The 18,450-nt window shown below is 43.3% G+C and overlaps 1 protein-coding gene across 4 annotated transcripts in view; it reads right to left on the bottom strand.

Annotated features, from left to right (window-relative positions):
* The window catches only part of CPQ (carboxypeptidase Q), a 175,488-nt gene that overhangs the window by 39,088 nt on the left and 117,950 nt on the right, over window positions 1-18,450 (bottom strand). For all 4 annotated transcript variants that reach the window (XM_083749808.1, XM_083749809.1, XM_083749810.1 and 1 more), the window contains one exon: window positions 13,282-13,373. In XM_083749808.1, coding sequence (XP_083605934.1) covers window positions 13,282-13,373 — 92 coding nt within the window. The remainder of the gene's footprint in view (window positions 1-13,281; window positions 13,374-18,450) is intronic.

The following is an 18,450-nucleotide window of genomic DNA, read 5'->3' on the forward strand; positions in this document are numbered from 1 at the left end:
ACCACCTTCACTGGTTCTGATTTAAAAGAGAGGTAGAACTGGGTATCATCTGCATACTGATGAACACCCAACCCAAACCTCCTGATTTAAGTTTGTTAAGCACCCTTAACAAACTACAGTTCCCATGATGCTTTGGGGAGAAGCATGGCTTTTAAAGGGGCATAAGAGTGCTTTAAATGTGAGGTGTGGGAAGTGCTTTCCCCCCCTGGGGGGTACTGAAGGATACGCAGTACTGGCACCTCCTTTTCTAGAAGAAAAGCACTGGGCATGGGTGTAACCTCTGATTGGCAGATGACAGTCATACGTAGCATCCGTATGTGCATTAGAGACTTCAGAGCAGTATGTGCATTACCTCAGTAATCAAGACAGAATGCAAACTGATATGATTTAAGGTAGATTTTCAACCTTTTTTTATTTATCCCACTTGTTAATTTAGGGACTACCCAAATGTTAATTTAGGGACTGAATACTACCTCCCTGCTTGCCCACATTCATCATTCATGGCTGAAATGAAACTGAAGTGGGACTTCCTAGTTCGTAGCTCAGTCCCTTAGCAACTTTGCTACATCAGAGTCCTACTCCATTGTCCATTTACACAGCATGATGGCAATGAGAGGTGGCGCAATGTCTGCCCCCAACCCACACATGTTTGTGAGAATGACTGTAAGAAGTTACATGCAAAGGGACCTCATACAGATGTTCCAATGGATATCTGTTATAATAATAATAATTTATTATTTATACCCCGCCAATCTTGTGGTGGGAATCTGTGCTGGCTGAGGTGGTGGCGGCTGCCCTCACTACCCCTTCTTCCTCCTTATCTATTCTCCTGCTGTTTCTGCCTCATCTTCCTCCCTCCCTGGATGTTAGTGGTTAGTAGTGCCGCCGCACATCCTACCTCGTTTCCCCCCCCCCCTTTTGCCACTGCAAGGGCAGAAACCATCTTTCCTTCTCCTCCCTTCCATGGTCTAAGAAATAGGCAAGGTAGAGTCCTCCCTCAAGAGTGTTGCATTCTGGGCCAGGCAGCTGAGAGACCGCCTGTGCTGCCACAATGGCTAGACATTTTGTTCAAACTTCATTTTTGCCTATGCTTAAACGAAATTTTTAGCCACTGTGGCAAAGCAGTGGCAGCACAGGCAGTCTCTCAGTTGCTTCACCCAGAATGCACTGCTCTGAAGAAGGGCCCACCTTGTGGCAGAATGGAGGAGAAGGAGCATCACATGGTTGCAGCAGGATTTTGCTCTCCCTAGGAGGCTTCTGTTGGTCAAGGCCAGCAGTAGCATGCATGCCACCTGAGATGAATGTCTCAGTTCAACATGACTTAGCTGGCCTTGATCCTGGCCCTCCGACACATGCTTTCATTATATAACAACAACAACAACAATTTATTATTTATACCCCACCCATCTAGCTGGGTTTCCCCAGCCACTCTGGGCAGCTCCCAACAGAATAGTAAAAACATGATAAAACATCAAACATGAAAAGCTTCCCTAAAAAGGGCTGTCTTCAGATGTCTTCTAAAAGTCAGATAGTTGTTTATTTCCTTGACATCTGACGGGAGGGCGTTCCACAGGGCAGGCCCCACTACCAAGAAGACCCTCTGCCTGGTTCCCTGTAACCTCACTCATCGCAGTGAGGGAATCGCCAGGCCTTCGGAGCTGGACCTTAGTGTGTGGAATGGCAACTGAAGAAATTGTAGCTCTCTATGAATGCTGGATAATATTTGGGAAATTGACCTGGACAACCTAACCTCTTAGTGTGCTGTGTGTGTGTGTGTGTGTGTGTGTGTGTGGTGGTTACACGCTTCAAGCATGTGAAAATTATGCTACCGACATCTATTACAATTCCCCTTACCAGTTTTACTGAAGTGATAAATCTGGCAACCAGTACCAAAATTCAGGCTTTTACACACACAAAATTGAGCAACTACTCTGATTTTTTGTTTTAAAAGCAACCTTATGTGCCACAGTAATGTATTTGTGGGTTTAGCAAAAAACCCTGTTACCATTTGGTGAGTGCTGTCAGGAAAAGCCTGCTTTTTAATGGTGTATACAGCACCACACATGGCTCGCAAAGTTACTCACTGTCATGAGAGTCTGAGGAGCTGGCTCATGTTGTTGCTATTATGGGTGCTTGTAAAGCACAACTTTAAAACATTATCTCTGCATATAAATCATGAAAACAGGAACTGAATAAGGGAAGCAAGATGTCTTTTAGGGGCCAATTTGAGCCTGGGTGATGAGAGTTGCATGAAACAAATATGTTTCCATCTCACAATGGTGGGAGAAGCAACCAAGGATCTCACAGTGCTAATATTAACTTAGCAGGACAGATTATGAGAAAGAGAAAGAGAGAGAGAGAGAATGTTTTATTATGGTAGATTTTTGAAAGCTATTGGCAACACGGCATCAGTTCATTGTTATCCATTTTTGTAATGCTTTGCATATGTTTCTAATATGAAACCAAGAACATGAACCACCCTTAGCACATGATATGGCTACACCCCTCACCCACCCCATCCCTCCATCATTCCTCATGCATTACTGTAACCGTTAATTTTGAGCATATGTTGGGAGATGCCTTAAAAACAGAACTTTTCTGCAGAGAGAAACCAGTATGGGGGGAAAACACACACAAGGCAAAACAGATCTCAGATGTGAAAAGTGGGTTCATTGCCTTCTGAAGACCATCCTTTAAGAGTTTATTTCAGCAGAATGAATAACTGTGAGGTATAAGAAGTCTGCTGGGGGGGGGGGGAGTGAGGCAACGCAAACCCCTTCAGAAAGCATTTTTGATTTTGCTAGCTCAGAGGCCGCAAACACTTTAGAAATGTATGAAGAGTGTATATTTGTATGAATTGTGCTGCCCTTCGTTTCCTGTCAGACGGCAAAAAAAAACTGCTGTTTGTCAAAACAAGCTCCGATCAGGCTATATTCTCCTAGGTAATTTAAGTCAAGAGTGACTGTATGAGCCAAAGATTAACTGTGGGCTCAGCTGTTTCCTCCGTCTCTCCTCATATTGGAGGACTCATTCAAATATGCAAGCTCATTAAAATATCAGTCCACTGAGATAATCACTTTCGTCAGGCAACGATCTGAGCTCCTGCCTCTGACTGTACAATGTGACACTCTCACCACAGTACATGACAGCAGGGTGGGGGAAATAAGTCAACACATTTTGTCAAAGGGTATAGCTTACTTAACTCTTTGCATGCCTGCTGACAGGGCCAGGATGGGGTTGTGGGCATTGCAGCCACATCCAAATCTGGAGGGCATGTTCTCCACTCCAAGGCCCCAAGATTGGCAGCATCATCTGGTAAAATGGAGGACAGCAAGCTGAAGGAACAATTCTGCCGACCGTACAAAGGCAGGACATAGGAAGCTGCCTTACAGACCAACTGATTCATCTAGCTCCATTTTGTCTGACTTGCAGGAGCTTTCCAAGGTTTTGGGCAGAAGTCTCTCCCAGCCCTACCTGAAGATGATGGGGAATGATATTGGGACCTTCCGCTTGCAAAGCAGGTGCTCAATGGCTGAGCTATGGCCCTCCTTCAAAGGGATGGTTCACCAGTTCTGGCCAACACAGGCTTTTTACTGGTGCTGATGTTGCATACCTGTAGTACTTTCTATGCCCAAAGATGGCTCCAAGGGCTATCTAGTCCAGCATCCTGTTCTCACAGTGGTCAATCAGATGCCTATGGGAAGCCTGCTAGCAGGCATGAGATTAACAGCACTCTCCTCACATCTGATTCCCAGCAACTGGTGTTCAGAAGCATATTGCCTCCGGCAATGAAGGTAGAACATAACCATAGAATCATAGAATTGTAGAGTTGGAAGGGTCATCTAGGACAAATGAAGGAGTTGCCCTCCTGAATTTAAGCAAGTCTGGGTCTGCATAAATGGAAGTCCACCTATCGATGCCTCCTTGAGTTACATGATAAAAGAACACTGGGATATAAATGTAGTGCTAATGGTGGAGTCTGGTGGTACATGTTTGTACCCTGTAAAAGAAGTGTATTATTATTATGATGCTTTCCATAAATTCTATAGATTGGAAAGCAACAAGGTGTGGTCTTCCTGTGTTGCAAATGTAGAGAACAGCTGTCTCCTAGCCCCAGGAAGCCATGAAGCAAGGTATAGAAAAAAGGGTAATTAACAGGTCGTTAAAATTCATGAACTGGCACTTTTGTTATGCATTATTATTTCTCAGCTCCCAGGAAGCCATGAACCTCCATTGCTTTGATATGGCTGAATTCGACTTTTGGCCTTTTTTTGTTCAGATCTGAAGTGAGTTTTTGTTAATCTTAGAACTTGACATGCATTTTAAACAGGTCATTTGAAAGCATCCTAAGAATTCAAAGTGGAAATGCGTTCATCTACAATACCAATTCTGGCTGCTCACTTTTCTCTCTACCCAAAACCACTCCCATATGAGTGATTTTTTTATTAGTCTAATATGGGGGTGACTAACAGGCAGCTCACAGACTGGATCTGTCCCTGAAAGCAATTTGTGCTAAATGCTGTCGCTATTATGAAGTATTAATAAAACACAACACATGATTACAATGCTTGCATTTTAACTACTGTATTTTTACATCTTGGGTTTATGCAAGCAGAAGCATCTGGACAGATTTGCTGTATATCTTAAATCACTTTTGACCCCCTCTGCCTAAAATGCAATGCTTGATCAATGCTGTCATTACCACTGACAGTAGTACTGCAAGTCTAAGATCAGCATACAAAAAGCTCTCAGTAACAAAACTCATTTACAACTCATGCAACTTTAAAGGCTTAGATTTGGCAGGTAAGCAGCTTTAGATTTAGAAGGTAAGCAGCTCTCTCGTGCTTTCGACATCTATCTGGTAGGCAGGGTCAACCCATCCGTGATCAGACTGTGGCAGCTGCCTCAGGCGGCAGAATCCAAGGGGCGCCTCTGAGGGTGTACCCCACCATAGCTGCCAGAGACGTGAGACAGTGGCTTCTGGGTTCTAGTGAAATTTTGCAAGAGCCCCACAGACCTCTGTGGGATCCTGCAGACCTCTCGCAAGATCTTGCCAGGACTCAGAAGCCAAAGCCATGCGACTCCAGTACGGGGGTGGAAAGGGGGTGGCAGCGTATGATGCAAGTGCAGGTTGGCATCTTCCTGTTTCGCTGACTGCCACCCTGCCTGTAGCCTTTAAAACTCAAGAAAGTGTCATAACCGGGCTAGCCACAGAAATCGAGGCCAAGCTGAGCATGAACAAGTCACATGCTCCTGGTTTCCCAATGTAAATATAAGGAGAATATTACCTTCAATCAGAATATCTCCATCATTTGGGGGTGTGCTCTTCACCATGCTATTTGGGTTAGCCATGTTTAATGGGCTGTCAGAGAATAGTTATCTGTTTGAAGGCAACCTCTCTTTAAAGCAGAGTTGGAGAATATCTGCCCCTGATGTTGTTGAAGTATGGCTTCCACCATCCCTGGACACTGACCCTGCTTGCTGAGGCTGATGCGACTTGTAATTCAGTGGCATCTGGCTGTGGAAAAGATTGCCCACCCCCGCCTTAAATGGTATCATTTCTACTCCCATTTAAATATAAACGGGGGGGGGGGGACCTAAGAAGGGAAAGAGATATTGGTGTTACCCATTGACAGTTTTTTTTGCACCTAGGCAGCAGATGGAGCTGGCATCAACATAATCTAGTCACTGATTTCCCCACCATGGTGAGATGTACTACTTTTCCACATAAATCATAGTAGTTATTTCTAAATTTCATCTATATGTATAAATTAGCATATATAATTTTAAGCAAATCTTTGCCTTTTTCTGGTACCCTTTTTCATTGATGTATTTCCTACCTTCAAGATGTGTGGCTAAATATTGCAATTGGTTTGTTTGCTAGTCTCCTCAGTACATACCAGTACATAAGACAAAAAAAAAAAAATACTGAAGAAGAAGAAGAAGAGTTTGGATTTGATATCCCGCCTTTCACTCCCCTTAAGGAGTCTCAAAGTGGCCAACAATCTCCTTTCCCTTCCTCCCCCACAACAAACACTCTGTGAGGTGAGTGGGGCTGAGAGACTTCAGAGAAGTGTGACTGGCCCAAGGTCACCCAGCAGCTGCATGTGGAGGAGCGGAGACGCGAACCCGGTTCCCCAGATTACGAGTCCACCGCTCTTAACCACTACACCACACTGGCTCTCCTTTGTTAAGTTTTCTACTAGTATGCCAGCAGTAATACCTACACTTGTGTGTCACCATGGAAGTCTAGAAGTTCTGCAGCTAATTATAGCATTGCAGTAGCTTTTCTCACCTCTCCCTCTGTTCGTGTGTAGTGAAATGATAATCACCTTGCTCAGGTTTCTAATAAAATATGCAGATCTGCAAGTTTTGTAGCTTGAAAAGAAACAAGGACGAAATGCAATCTAGATATTCTCATAGGATTAAAATGATTTTGAGTTTCTAATTGTATTCTTATCTTTTTCTGTATGACTCCTGTCGGTACATGTTGTTTTGATATAAACTGCATTGCAGATCAAAAAAAGTGGTACACAAGAACACAATATCTAAAAATAGCCCAAAGAAACTGAAAAGAAGAAGAAGAGGAGGAGGAGGAGGAGTTTGGATTTGATATCCCGCCTTTCATTCCCTTTAAGGAGTCTCAAAGCGGCTAACATTCTCCTTCCCCTTCCTCCCCCACAACAAACACTCTGTGAGGTGAGTGGGGCTGAGAGACTTCAGAGAAGTGTGACTGGCCCAAGGTCACCCAGCAGCTGCATGTGGAGGAGCGGAGACCGAAACCCGGTTCACCAGATTACGAGTCCACCACTCTTAACCACTACACCACACTGGCTCTCCACATTTGACTTACAGCGTTGCTAAATGTGTAAAGAATGCATTTGAAAGGGATGGGGAAAATGCTGTAGAAACAGAAAGCTCTATTAAGATTACACTTGCTATGACTTCTTAAATGCTGTGCCTCCACCCATTTTAGCACTGGTGGACAAATACCACAAGAATGGGGTTATCAGGTTGTTCTCTCCCTAGACCCCCCACACCTCCAACTGATGTTACTGCCTGAAGAATTAGGCCAATGCAAGTAGTATAGAGGCCAAAGCATCTCCAGAAGAAACTCTGAGAAAGCAAATAAATTCTCTGCCCCAGGCGTCCGTTGCCTGCATCTATTCTTATCTCCCCTCCTTTTCATGACCCTCTGCACTATTTCCTTCTCCCTGACTGCACACCTCTTAAAAACATATAACAGTGCTGACATGAAGGGGGTGGAAACACCATACTTGCTTTTGTGTGATGAAAAATTCCTGCTGTCTTCGCTTAAAACACACACATACCAACACTTGTCCATGCATACAAACAAGCTTCACGAGAAGCTGCAACATAAAAGGTTCGCTATTAAGTCTCCGTTCTATAGTCCTAATTCGCAGTAAGACACTGCAATAAACTCATTCACACCACATAGTAGCCTTTGACTGCATTTAACCGTCCAGGGGTCCTTTACCTTTACCTTTTACTAGTCCCCTCCAAGCTGAAAATCATATTTGTTTGCTACATGAAACAAATCGGACTCCTTGTGATGTACTGGCCCATGTATCAGTTTGCAAATTGCTGTTTGTCTGCTCACCTTGGCATAAAGGTAAAGGTAAAGGACCTCTGGAAGGTTAAAGGTAAAGGACCCCTGACAGTTAAGTCCAGTCGCGAACGACTCTGGGGTTGCGGGACTCATCTCGCTTTACTGGCCGAGGGAGCCGGCATTTGTCCACAAATAGTTTTTCTGGGTCATGTGGCCGGCATGACTGAACCACTTCTAGCGCAACAGAACACCGTGACGGAAACTAGAGCGCACAGAAACGTCCTTTACCTCCTGCCTTTACCTCCTATCTATCTATCTATCTATCTATCTATCTATCTATCTATTATCTATCTATCTATCTATCATCTATCTATCTATCTATCTATCTATCTATCATCTATCTATCTATCTATCTATCTATCATCTATCATCTATCTATATCATCTATCATCCATCTATCTATCTCTCTGGCCTGCACAGTAATCAGTGTACTGCTCTGTGTTTTGTTATATTTTAATCTATTACTATGACTGTCTTACATTTTACAGTATTCTATATTGCTATAGATCCTGAACTTGAGGCTCCAATACTTTGGCCACCTCATGAGAAGAGAAGACTCCCTGGAAAAGACCCTGATGTTGGGAAAGATGGAGGGCACAAGGAGAAGGGGACGACAGAGGACGAGATGGTTGGACAGTGTTCTCAAAGCTACCAGCATGAGTTTGACCAAACTGTGGGAGGCAGTGGAGGACAGAAGTGCCTGGTGTGCTCTGGTCCATGGGGTCACGAAGAGTCGGACACGACTAAACAACTAAACAACAACAACAACAACAATATTGCTATAGATGGAGATGGGGTATGAAAACATCTGTTGCAATGATTGTTGCTGCTGCTGCTGATTGGTGCGTTTGAATGAATTGATTTGTTAGTATAGTTCCTAAAGAAAACATCAAAGAAAGCATTCATTTTATCTCAGTCTTAGATGTATCCTAGCCTTGCTTGTCAAAAGCTGACACAAATCATATTTAATGTGGGGCCATTTGTTGAAAAGAGCAGTTGGTGGCTCTTGAGATGTCTTGGAAAGTAACATGGTTGTATAAAGAGGCTTATTTTGGACAGTTATGAGCCTGCCTTGGAAAACAGGGATAAAATTGATTATTTGACAATGGAACTTTGTAAATGTCAGACACTTACAATGTTTCCAAAGGGCCTCCAATATTCATGGCGTTTCTGACAGTTACCAAAGGATGTACAGTATTCTATTACTATTCTGCTGTGCTCCAAAGCAGCGCTCTATGATTATGAACGCATGTGGTATAAATTAATGCTATGAGGATATCTGTTTTGTCACCGTATTTGCCTCTTGCTAATAATTATTCTCTTAATTGAAAAGGTTTAATTATGTTCTCCTTTGCAATCAGCCAGTCGCATAATAAATCCATCCTCTTAAATGAATTACCCAATCATCTTTTAAAAAGTAACCTTTAAAACTTAAAAGATGGAAAGTTTAAATGATGGATCATATTTGTCTGTGAATAATTACTATCGACAAGAGATGTTCATATTTTCACAATCCATTTCTTGCAAATGTGTGCAGCAACTCTGCGAAAGGTTAAGATGTTTTTTGTGCAAAAAAGGCATTATTTACAGTATTAATCAGTTTATATTTGCCACCTCATGCTAATTAGACTTCCCTGTCGATAGATACATACCAAACATACAATTACAGCAGACAGAACAGGTTGCATAGAAAAGGGATGGGTGGGGGGAAGCCTTCAAAAGCACATTTTATCTTTCTGATTTTATCTTTCTGATTTCTTCCCATCCTCACAAAAAGCAGTTTCCCCCATCTAGATGGTATACAATAGTTGGGTATAATTCAGTAATGCTCAGGGTCTCTTTTCTATCCCCCCCTCTATTATTTAGATAAATCTTTCATGCTTAGAATATTAAATGGAATTATTTATAACATTTCCCTGTCAAGATTTTCAATAAATAAGATTAGCAGCAGCACAAAGCAAAGGAGCGTGAGTCTATATCGGAAAGTGATGCTGAGGGAGAAAACCCAGGGTAGAATAAGCATTATACATGCATGGATGTGACAAAACTCTGTCATCTTCTTGTTAGAGAGAAGCTGCTTCGAGAGGGGGCAGTTTGAAGTTGTGTGTGTATATTTCGCCTTCACAGACCTACCACTTTTCCCACGGTTCTCCCCCCTCCCCCAATAAACTCATTTAACTCATAAACTTAAATTTAGAACTCCACAGGGAGGGGAGTTGCACAGAAAAGGGGGAAAAGGTTTAATCCCCTCCTTGCCATTTCTTCAAAATGCCACATCTCTCTAATAAAAATGGATTCCACATGTAAAAAACACAACAGGTTCCATTTGGAATGGTTTTACCTGTCTTATAATTGTATCAATTTTATGTTTTCATAATTGTATAGAGTATTGCTACTCTAGTACATTATGGTGAAGGGAAGGGAAGGGAAGAAAATCTTGTATACAAATACCATATTTTTTGCTCTATAAGACTCACTTTTTCCCTCCTAAAAAGTAAGGGGAAATGTGTGTGGATCTTATGGAGTGAATGCAGGCTGCACAGCTGTCCCAGAAGCCAGAACAGCGAGAGGGATCAGTCCCTTCCCCCACCTCCCGGAAAAGCCCCCAAGAGCCGGGCTCCCTTTAAAGAGCTGCGCGGAGCCCTTCTCCCTCCTCGGGGAAAAGCCTGCATGCGCCGCACACATGCTCCACGCGGCTCGTGAAAGGGAGCGTTGAGCAGAGCCTGGGATGCATACAGGCTCGGCTCAGCGCTCCCTTTAAAGAATATTTTTTTTTCTTGCATTCCCCTTCTAAAAACTAGGTGCATTTTATGGAGCAAAAAATACGGTAATTTGTTTGCAGTGTTCAGTTCTGCCCTAGGTGAACACAATTATATTTATTTCAGCAGGACCACATAAGAGAAGGTTGCTAGTGAACCACTCCTATGGGTTGGTGTACACATGTAGACCCATTAAAGGTAAAGGTAAAAGTACCCCTGCCCGTACGGGCCAGTCTTGACAGACTCTGGGGTTGTGCGCCCATCTCACTCAAGAGGCCAGGGGCCAGCGCTGTCCGAAGACACTTCCGGGTCACGTGGCCAGCGTGACATCGCTGCTCTGGCGAGCCAGAGCTGCACACGGAAACGCCGTTTACCTTCCCGCCAGTAAGCGGTCCCTATTTATCTACTTGCACCCGAGGGTGCTTTCGAACTGCTAGGTTGGCAGGCGCTGGGACCGAGCAACGGGAGCTCACCCCGCCGCGGGGATTCGAACCGCAGACCTTTCGATCGGCAAGCCCTAGGCGCTGAGGCTTTTACCCACAGCGCCACCTGCGTCCCTTGTAGACCCATTACTAGACTTCTAACCACCATGGGGGTTCAAGTAAGTCCTCTCCCCCATAGTCAAAGTATTCAGGGGGTTGCTGGGGTCTCATGGCTCAGCCACACTTCCTCCATTGATGAACCTAGCAACTCCACCATCCATGTGTATGCCCGTGTTTCTCTCTCTGTCTCTCTCTCTCTCTCTCTCTCTCTCTCTCTCTCTCTCTCCCGTGTGTGTGTGTATAAACACAAACATGTATATGAGCATATATATATGTATACACATATACCTATATAGTTTGCAATTGGTGGCTTCTACATAAAGTTTACTTCTTAATTTTTGAGGAAGTAATTATAAGAAGTCATAACTAGGTTAGCAATGACATGTTTATACAATGATCACATTGGCTCAGAGACAATTTTATCAAGTTATCCCTCATTTCATACCATCCTTTGAAGAGACAATTGCAAACAAATCCCACAAAAAACATGGAAATGCTGTTGCATGTTACATTCAGCCGAATTTTTAATTTTAAAAGGATTGATTAAAAAGTTATAAGGCGCCACAAAAAATGTCGGCGATTTTCTGAACATGTTGCATTCTATATGGCTAACACTAACTGGCAAAAAAAATCACATTCTGAAGCTGTCGTAGAAGCATCCTTCTTGATCTGAGTCCAACTTCTTGTCATAAAGTACACCGTTAAAATAAACGAGGCACATACCATAACCTCTTTTGCTCCTCTTTTCTTCCAGCCCAAATCGCAAACAGTCAATTATTTCTGAAAACCACTGATGATATCCATAAGATCTAGTCATGGCGGAATATATTTTTAAAATGATTTTGCAAGGCGGGACAAATGCAGAGCATATGCGCAACTCGGCATGTAGTAAGCCATGAAAGGAAAACATTGTCACCCCCAGCTTGCAAGGCACAAAGATATCAGAGTCAGCAACCTAAACTGAAAGAATTGCAGGCACTCTGCTGCAGTTTGTAGGAAAGCCTCACAAATGATGATCCTAAGGGCCGAACTACATTTGACTATACCTGTATGACTTGCAGCCACATCATTGGTTTTACTTTATTTAATTGCAGGCAGCCAGAGAGGGGGGATTTTTTTTTTAATATCAGGAATGCAGTGCACAGTGAGGGGTGGTTTAACCCTTTCTTCCCCCACTGCACTCTCAATGAACACCCCCCTCCCCTAGTGTTGCAGTTCAGCTAAGGACAAAAGATCCCATGATGCTAATGGGAGCTTCCTCCTACCCCAAGCTTGACCTCAGTCTGTGGAGATTTTAATCAAGATCAGAGTGGGAAAGTAAAGGGTTAACCTCCCCCCTCCAATCTACTGCAGTGCTGATAAAATGTGTTGTTGTTGTTTAGTCATTTAGTCGTGTCTGACTCTTTGTGACCCCATGGACCAGAGCACGCCAGGCACTCCTGTCTTCCACTGCCTCCCACAGTTTGGGCAAACTCATGCTGGTAGCTTTGAGAACACTGTCCAACCATCTCGTCCTCTGTCTTCCCCTTCTCCTTGTGCCTGCCATCTTTCCCAACATCAGGGTCTTTTCCAGGGAGTCTTCTCTTCTCATGAGGTGGCCAAAGTATCGGAGCCTCAGCTTCAGGATCTGTCCTTCTAGTGAGCACTCAGGACAGATCCTGAAGCTGAGGCTCCAATACTTTGGGTCTATCACACACAAGAATGTGAAAAAACCTCCCTGGGAAATGTTACTTCAACTGAAAGGGCTTTAGTTTTCTTCAAAATTTCTCTGAAGTTTCATCTTGTCGAGGAAACTCTAAATTCGCTTTAAATTTTGCTTTGTGGAAAATCAAGTTAGCAGCTTGTCAATGTGTAGGGCAGCCACCCCCAACTGGTGCCCTCTGGGTACTTCTGGGCCACTGCCCCCATCAGTCCCCATTCAGCAAGGCCAAACTATGGTTTGGGGTGTTGCTCCACCCTTGGAGGCTGCTGGAGGGATTCTCAGGGGAGGCAAGGAAAAGAACTTCTCAAATCATGGTTTGCCTATATGTCTGAAACAAAACAATGGTTTGGAATCTAAGTTATGCTTAGTGCAAACGTTTTATCTAACCCTCTCTTTGCCCTAGCTTCTCGGATGATGGCGTTTGTTTCTGATACTTATCTGGATAATATGCCTTGTTTGTTTCCTACATCCTAATGGGGATCCTAATTTTCCCTCATAAAAACTGGGCTTAGTCTCTAGGCCAAAACCATTTCATAGCTTCATTGCTTCCCTTCATCCCATACATTTGAAGTAAGAAATTAAATAAATCAAACTGCAAAAGGAATGGCTACTGTCATGAAATACATATTGCTCCACCAGACTGCTTACTTTATGCATCTTGTAGTATTGTTCAGCTCCTATTCCGCCTTGTTCTTCTCCAGTCCAAAGCAGTAGACGCAGAGTTCTCTTGGGACGGAGCCCTAAGTTATTTTTAAAAAGAAAAAGAGGGGGAATTAATTGAGCATTTTTTTAAAAAAGAGCTCTAGTTGAATTTGAATTAGCTTCTTCTTCTAAGCATTTATGGGATAACCCTAAACTAGGAGTGGACCACTCGCATCACATCTGAGATGAGGGCCACTTTTGCATTTTTATTACCACAAGAGGGCTGCATGAGTATGTGAGGAGGAGAGAAGCACTTTGGTCATTATTGTAAATGTTTTCTTTCAAATGCATTTCCTGTTAACCACCTTTTCCCTTCTGCATCCCGCTTTCCTCTGTCTGCACCTCCACAGGTCTCTCTGAACCTCTCTGTCTGTTTGTCCGATGTCTTTGCACCCTGTAGCACACACACTCTCTTCTCCACAGGGCAAAGGCTGCAGCACATGTTCTGTATGCAGGAAGTCCCTGGTTCATCTCTAGGCAGGGCTGGGAGAGCCATTCTCAGTCAGTCCTAGATGGACTTGGTATAAGGCAGCGTCCCAGCTTCCTAGATGTTTCCTATGCTCTACGTTCCTATGTCCACATCACCACAGGTCAGCATCTTCATATTTGCGACCCTTCACTGCCGCATGTCTTTCAGTTACCACCCTTTTCTCTTTCCTTTTCGATAGTGCATAGAGAAGGGCTGTAGCTCAAGGGTAGAGCATCTCCAGAACCAAGGTTGGGCAGTTTTGATTGGCATGCAGAAGGTCCAGGTTTCTATGATTCTATCACTGGTATCTTCAGGTAGGATTGGGAGAGAACCCTGCTTGGAGCCCTGGAGAACTGCTGGCAGTCAGTGTAGACAATACTGAGCTAGATGGACCAAAGGGTCTCAAATGTTATGAGGCTGTTTTCTATGTTTGGTTGTTTGTACCTCTCCCTGCACTCCCAGGTCCATTATCCTGAAGTTCATCCACAAAATGGTAAACTGTGGTTTGAGCCAATGCACTGTTAGGACCATTAACATTAACTAGAAAAGTCCGTTTGAAAACTATGTACATATAGGCATTTTCTTTATTTAAGCCATCTCCTACATCTTCTGTGCAATTTACGTTAAAGAGTTCAATGGGTATTACTTCCAGGTAAGTGAGTACAGTATAGCCTAGCAGTCCATAATCACTGGTTGCTTTATTTCAGTCTGTGCCAACCCGGTGTCCTCTAGATGCTCTGGACTACATTTCCCATCATCCTTGACCATCGGCCATGCTTGCTGGGGCCGATGGGAACTGTAGTTCAAAACATCTGGAAGGTACCTGGTTAGTGAAGGCTACTTTGTGTGTGTTGTGCATCAAAGGTGCAAACCAAAAATAAGTGGATAAACTGAACCAAAATCATGCAAAATATTACAAAGTGAGTGTAATGTAGCAAAATAAACTGGAAGGCACAGAGCTACAAAAATAGCATTTTATGACTACAAGCAAAACGGGTCTGTTAGTTTCAAGAGCAAAACGTAAAAAAAATATCCAAGAGATTTACTCGTGCGCTTCTTAGTTACTATTACAGCACAGGATTAGAGATTCCTTTCCCTTTCAAACCAGCCAGATGGCCAATGATGTCATATTAAGATAATAAAAACAGTAGTCACATTAAAGCCATCACATGTGGTCTCTGGTCAGCCTCAGGTCAGGTGTTTAGTTTTTGTGTGATCTTTTAAAAGTCTGCAGAGAAGCCTAAAATTCTGTGCTTTTTGGGTTACTGGCCATAAGATGCACCGGATGTTGGTAACATTTCAGATGCAGAATAATGCAAGTTTGGCTCAGCAAATGGGTGCAGCATGTTTCAGAAGAACTAGGGGGATTACTGATAATAGGCACTAAATGCCAGGGAGGGATTTGATTGTATAATATGTATGTGTATATATAAATGGGTGCAAAAATATATATATGACAGGGCTGGAAAATGATTTTCCACCTTCTTGGGCATCTGGCACCAAATGATGCGCTGCATAATGCACTGCAAGGTGGGGTTTCGTGTAAGGGGGCACATGATAGAGATGTAGGAAATTATGCATGATGTGAAGAAAGATGTTTTTATCCCTTTCTCTTACTACTAGAACCAGTGTCAAAAATGAAGCTGAATGCTGTTGTCTGTTCTGAAAGTACTTCTTTACACCGTGCAGCTAACCAAAGGTATTTGCTACCACAAGATATGTTGGTGGCCCTCAACTGGGGTGTCTTTAGAAGGGGGTTAGACATATTTATGGAGAAGAAGGCTATCAATAGCTTGCCATCACAGTGGCTATATGTTATCTCCTGGATCAGAGGTGGTGTGCTTCCGAATGTCAGTTGCTGAGGAACCCAAGTGAGAAGCACGCTGTGGTGCTCATGTCATGTTTGTGAGGCAAGGCATTCTCAGGGATGTCTAGACTGCTTGCTCTGCTAATTTCTTAGTTCTCAAGCTGCACTGTTTTGTGCCTCAATATAGGAAAATTGATCAGTTGCCTTGGACTGGTCACTTAAAGAGTTTTGTGTTGGAATGCCTGGTCTGCAGTAACTCAGGTGCAGATTTGCTTTAGAATATGCAAGTTAACCCAAGTTGCATGGGGTGCAAGAGGTATCTGGCTGTGCCCCCAAACCATGCCTCACATCCGGCTCCACCCCCATAGCCATGACTTGAACCAGGCTTTGGTTAGCGAACCTTGGTGTTCTAGTGGTAAACAAAGCCAATTCTGCAAGCATGATGTTTGTCTACCTGCTGTACCAGAGGATCCCTATGGCATGTAGCTTTCTTTGCTTGCAAAAGTGGCACTTTAAGAAGAGTAGGGCATTCCGCCTTCTGGTTGTGAAGGCGGAGTCTTAAAATGAATTGCAATCTATTAGAAACCTTCTGGCTTCAGCAGGCACTCTGTAGCCAGTGGCACCCATTGATAAATTTGGGCACGGCAATTTGACTCTTTCATTGGGTACTTGAGAGGAGAAACACCAGCACTCCTTATGAACCCACTTTTCATGCAAAAAGGAAAGTAAAAATAAAAACCAAACTCCTGCCTGAATAGTTGTAGCTTTAAATCTGTAAGCTATAATAAGCAAGCAGTGTGTTGAACAAGGTCTTTCAAAATCCACATGACTTTCCTCTTTAGCTGGTTGGGATTTTAAATGGAGGTGCAAGTTACATATGTCATGAAAGTAACTGTTGCATTGATATTGGATTGAGAGGTTTAGCAAAGTGAATTACTTTAGATTTTTAAATAATATATTACTTTCTTTTTGCAGAGCTGAAATATAATACAAGCAGGATGTGTATGACATGTTTCATTATGGTTGCTTATTCATTTTTGGCAGCGCCTCCCAGCTTTTCCATTCCAGGGGAAGGGAAGGGTGAAGATCTGATTTCACGAGGCATAAGAGATTCCCTGAATGCCACCGGTATTTAACAGTCTGAGTGGAAACTTACTCAACACCTTTTAAACAGCACCCGATGACAATACAACAGACTATCTATAACTTGGATACAGAAAACATGCACAATGGCTACAGATTTAGCTGCATATTTCATTACAGCAGCCGTAGATTCATGTGTCAAATGCATGACTAAGATACAATCCCAAGCATGGCTCAGCGCCGTTTTCTATAAATAAAACAAGGTACTGAATTTGCTTTCCCACCATGGTCTGCATTTTTTAAAAAGTAATACAATGGTGTTTCAATTCATTGTGTAATTTGACCTAGTGAGGAATCACTCCATTCAAATCAATTGAGCAACAATTTCCTTACAGCATTTTAATCCATTGTTTTCTACAGTCTAGGGCAAGAGAGGGAAACCCGTGGCCTCCAGATGTTGCTGACCATTGGGCCTGTTATCTGGAGCTGATGAAAGTTGCAAGCCAACAGCACGCAAAGGGCCACAGATTCCCCAGCCCAGATCCATCAAGTTCAATGGAGTCCCAAGAAGAATTTTACTAGAAGGGTGAAAGGACCTGCCTCTATCCTCATCTTGTTTCATGTACTTGAAAGCTAAATCCTTGAAATAGGGGGAGGGGGTGGGGCTTAGATCCAATGTGTGAAACGATTTCAAAACAATAACCACATCAGAGTGCTCAGAGCCATCTATTGGATTCAGAACCATGAAGCATTTAATCATTTTTTGTGATCTATTTAAACATGCATTAAGTGAAGCACAGGCAATGCAATGCCAAGGGTCTGCCCCTGTATAATAATAATAATAATAATAATAATAATAATAATAATAATTTATTTATACCCTGCTTATATGGCTGAGTTTCCCCAGCCATTGGCAGCTCCCAATCAAGTGTTAAAAACAATACAGCATTAAATATTAAAAACTTCCCTAAACAGGGCTGCCTTCAGATGTCTTTTAAAGAGAAGATAGTTGCTTATTTCCTTCACATCTGAAGGGAGGGCGTTCCACAGGGCGGGTGCCACTACCAAGAAGGCCCTCTGTCTGGTTCCCTGTAACCTCACTTCTCGCAATGAGGGAACCGCTAGAAGGCCCTCAGTGCTGGATCTCAGTGTCCAGGCAGAACGATGGGGGTGGAGACACTCCTTCAGCTATACAGGACTGAGGCCGTTTAGGGCTTTACTGGCCCCATTCAGCTTCTCTCTTCATAAAATTATCTTCTTCTCCAAAACAACCAGTCTATGGACGAGCCAGTAAACAGCAATATCTGAGCCTGTGTGATCTATGTCATGTAGATTGCCTACCCTGGTATAAAACAATGAATTTTGAAGGGTTGTAGCTCAGTGGGACTTACTTTGCATGCAAAAGATATCAATCTCTGGCATCTCTAGGTTAAAAAAAAAAAAGACCTCTGGCTGAATGCCTGGGGGACTGCTGTTGGTTAGTGTAGATCTGGTGCCCCTTACAATAGTTCGGACTACAAATCCCATCAGCCCTAGCCAGGACAACTGAGCACCAAGTTGGTAGACATTGGTGTAGACAATACTGAGCTAGATAGACCAATGGGTTGACTTGGTATAAGACCAATGAGCTGAAATAAAAACTAGTGTCTGAACAGCAGCTTAGTGCCAACTCCAGGTTAGAGGGAGGGGCTTAGCTGTCCACTCCCACTGTGCACTGACTCCTCCCACATGATAAGTGGGTGGCAGCTACTACTAC

The sequence above is a fragment of the Podarcis gaigeae genome (assembly GCF_964106915.1).
Source record: "Podarcis gaigeae genome assembly, chromosome: 7".
Lineage (NCBI taxonomy): Eukaryota > Metazoa > Chordata > Lepidosauria > Squamata > Lacertidae > Podarcis > Podarcis gaigeae.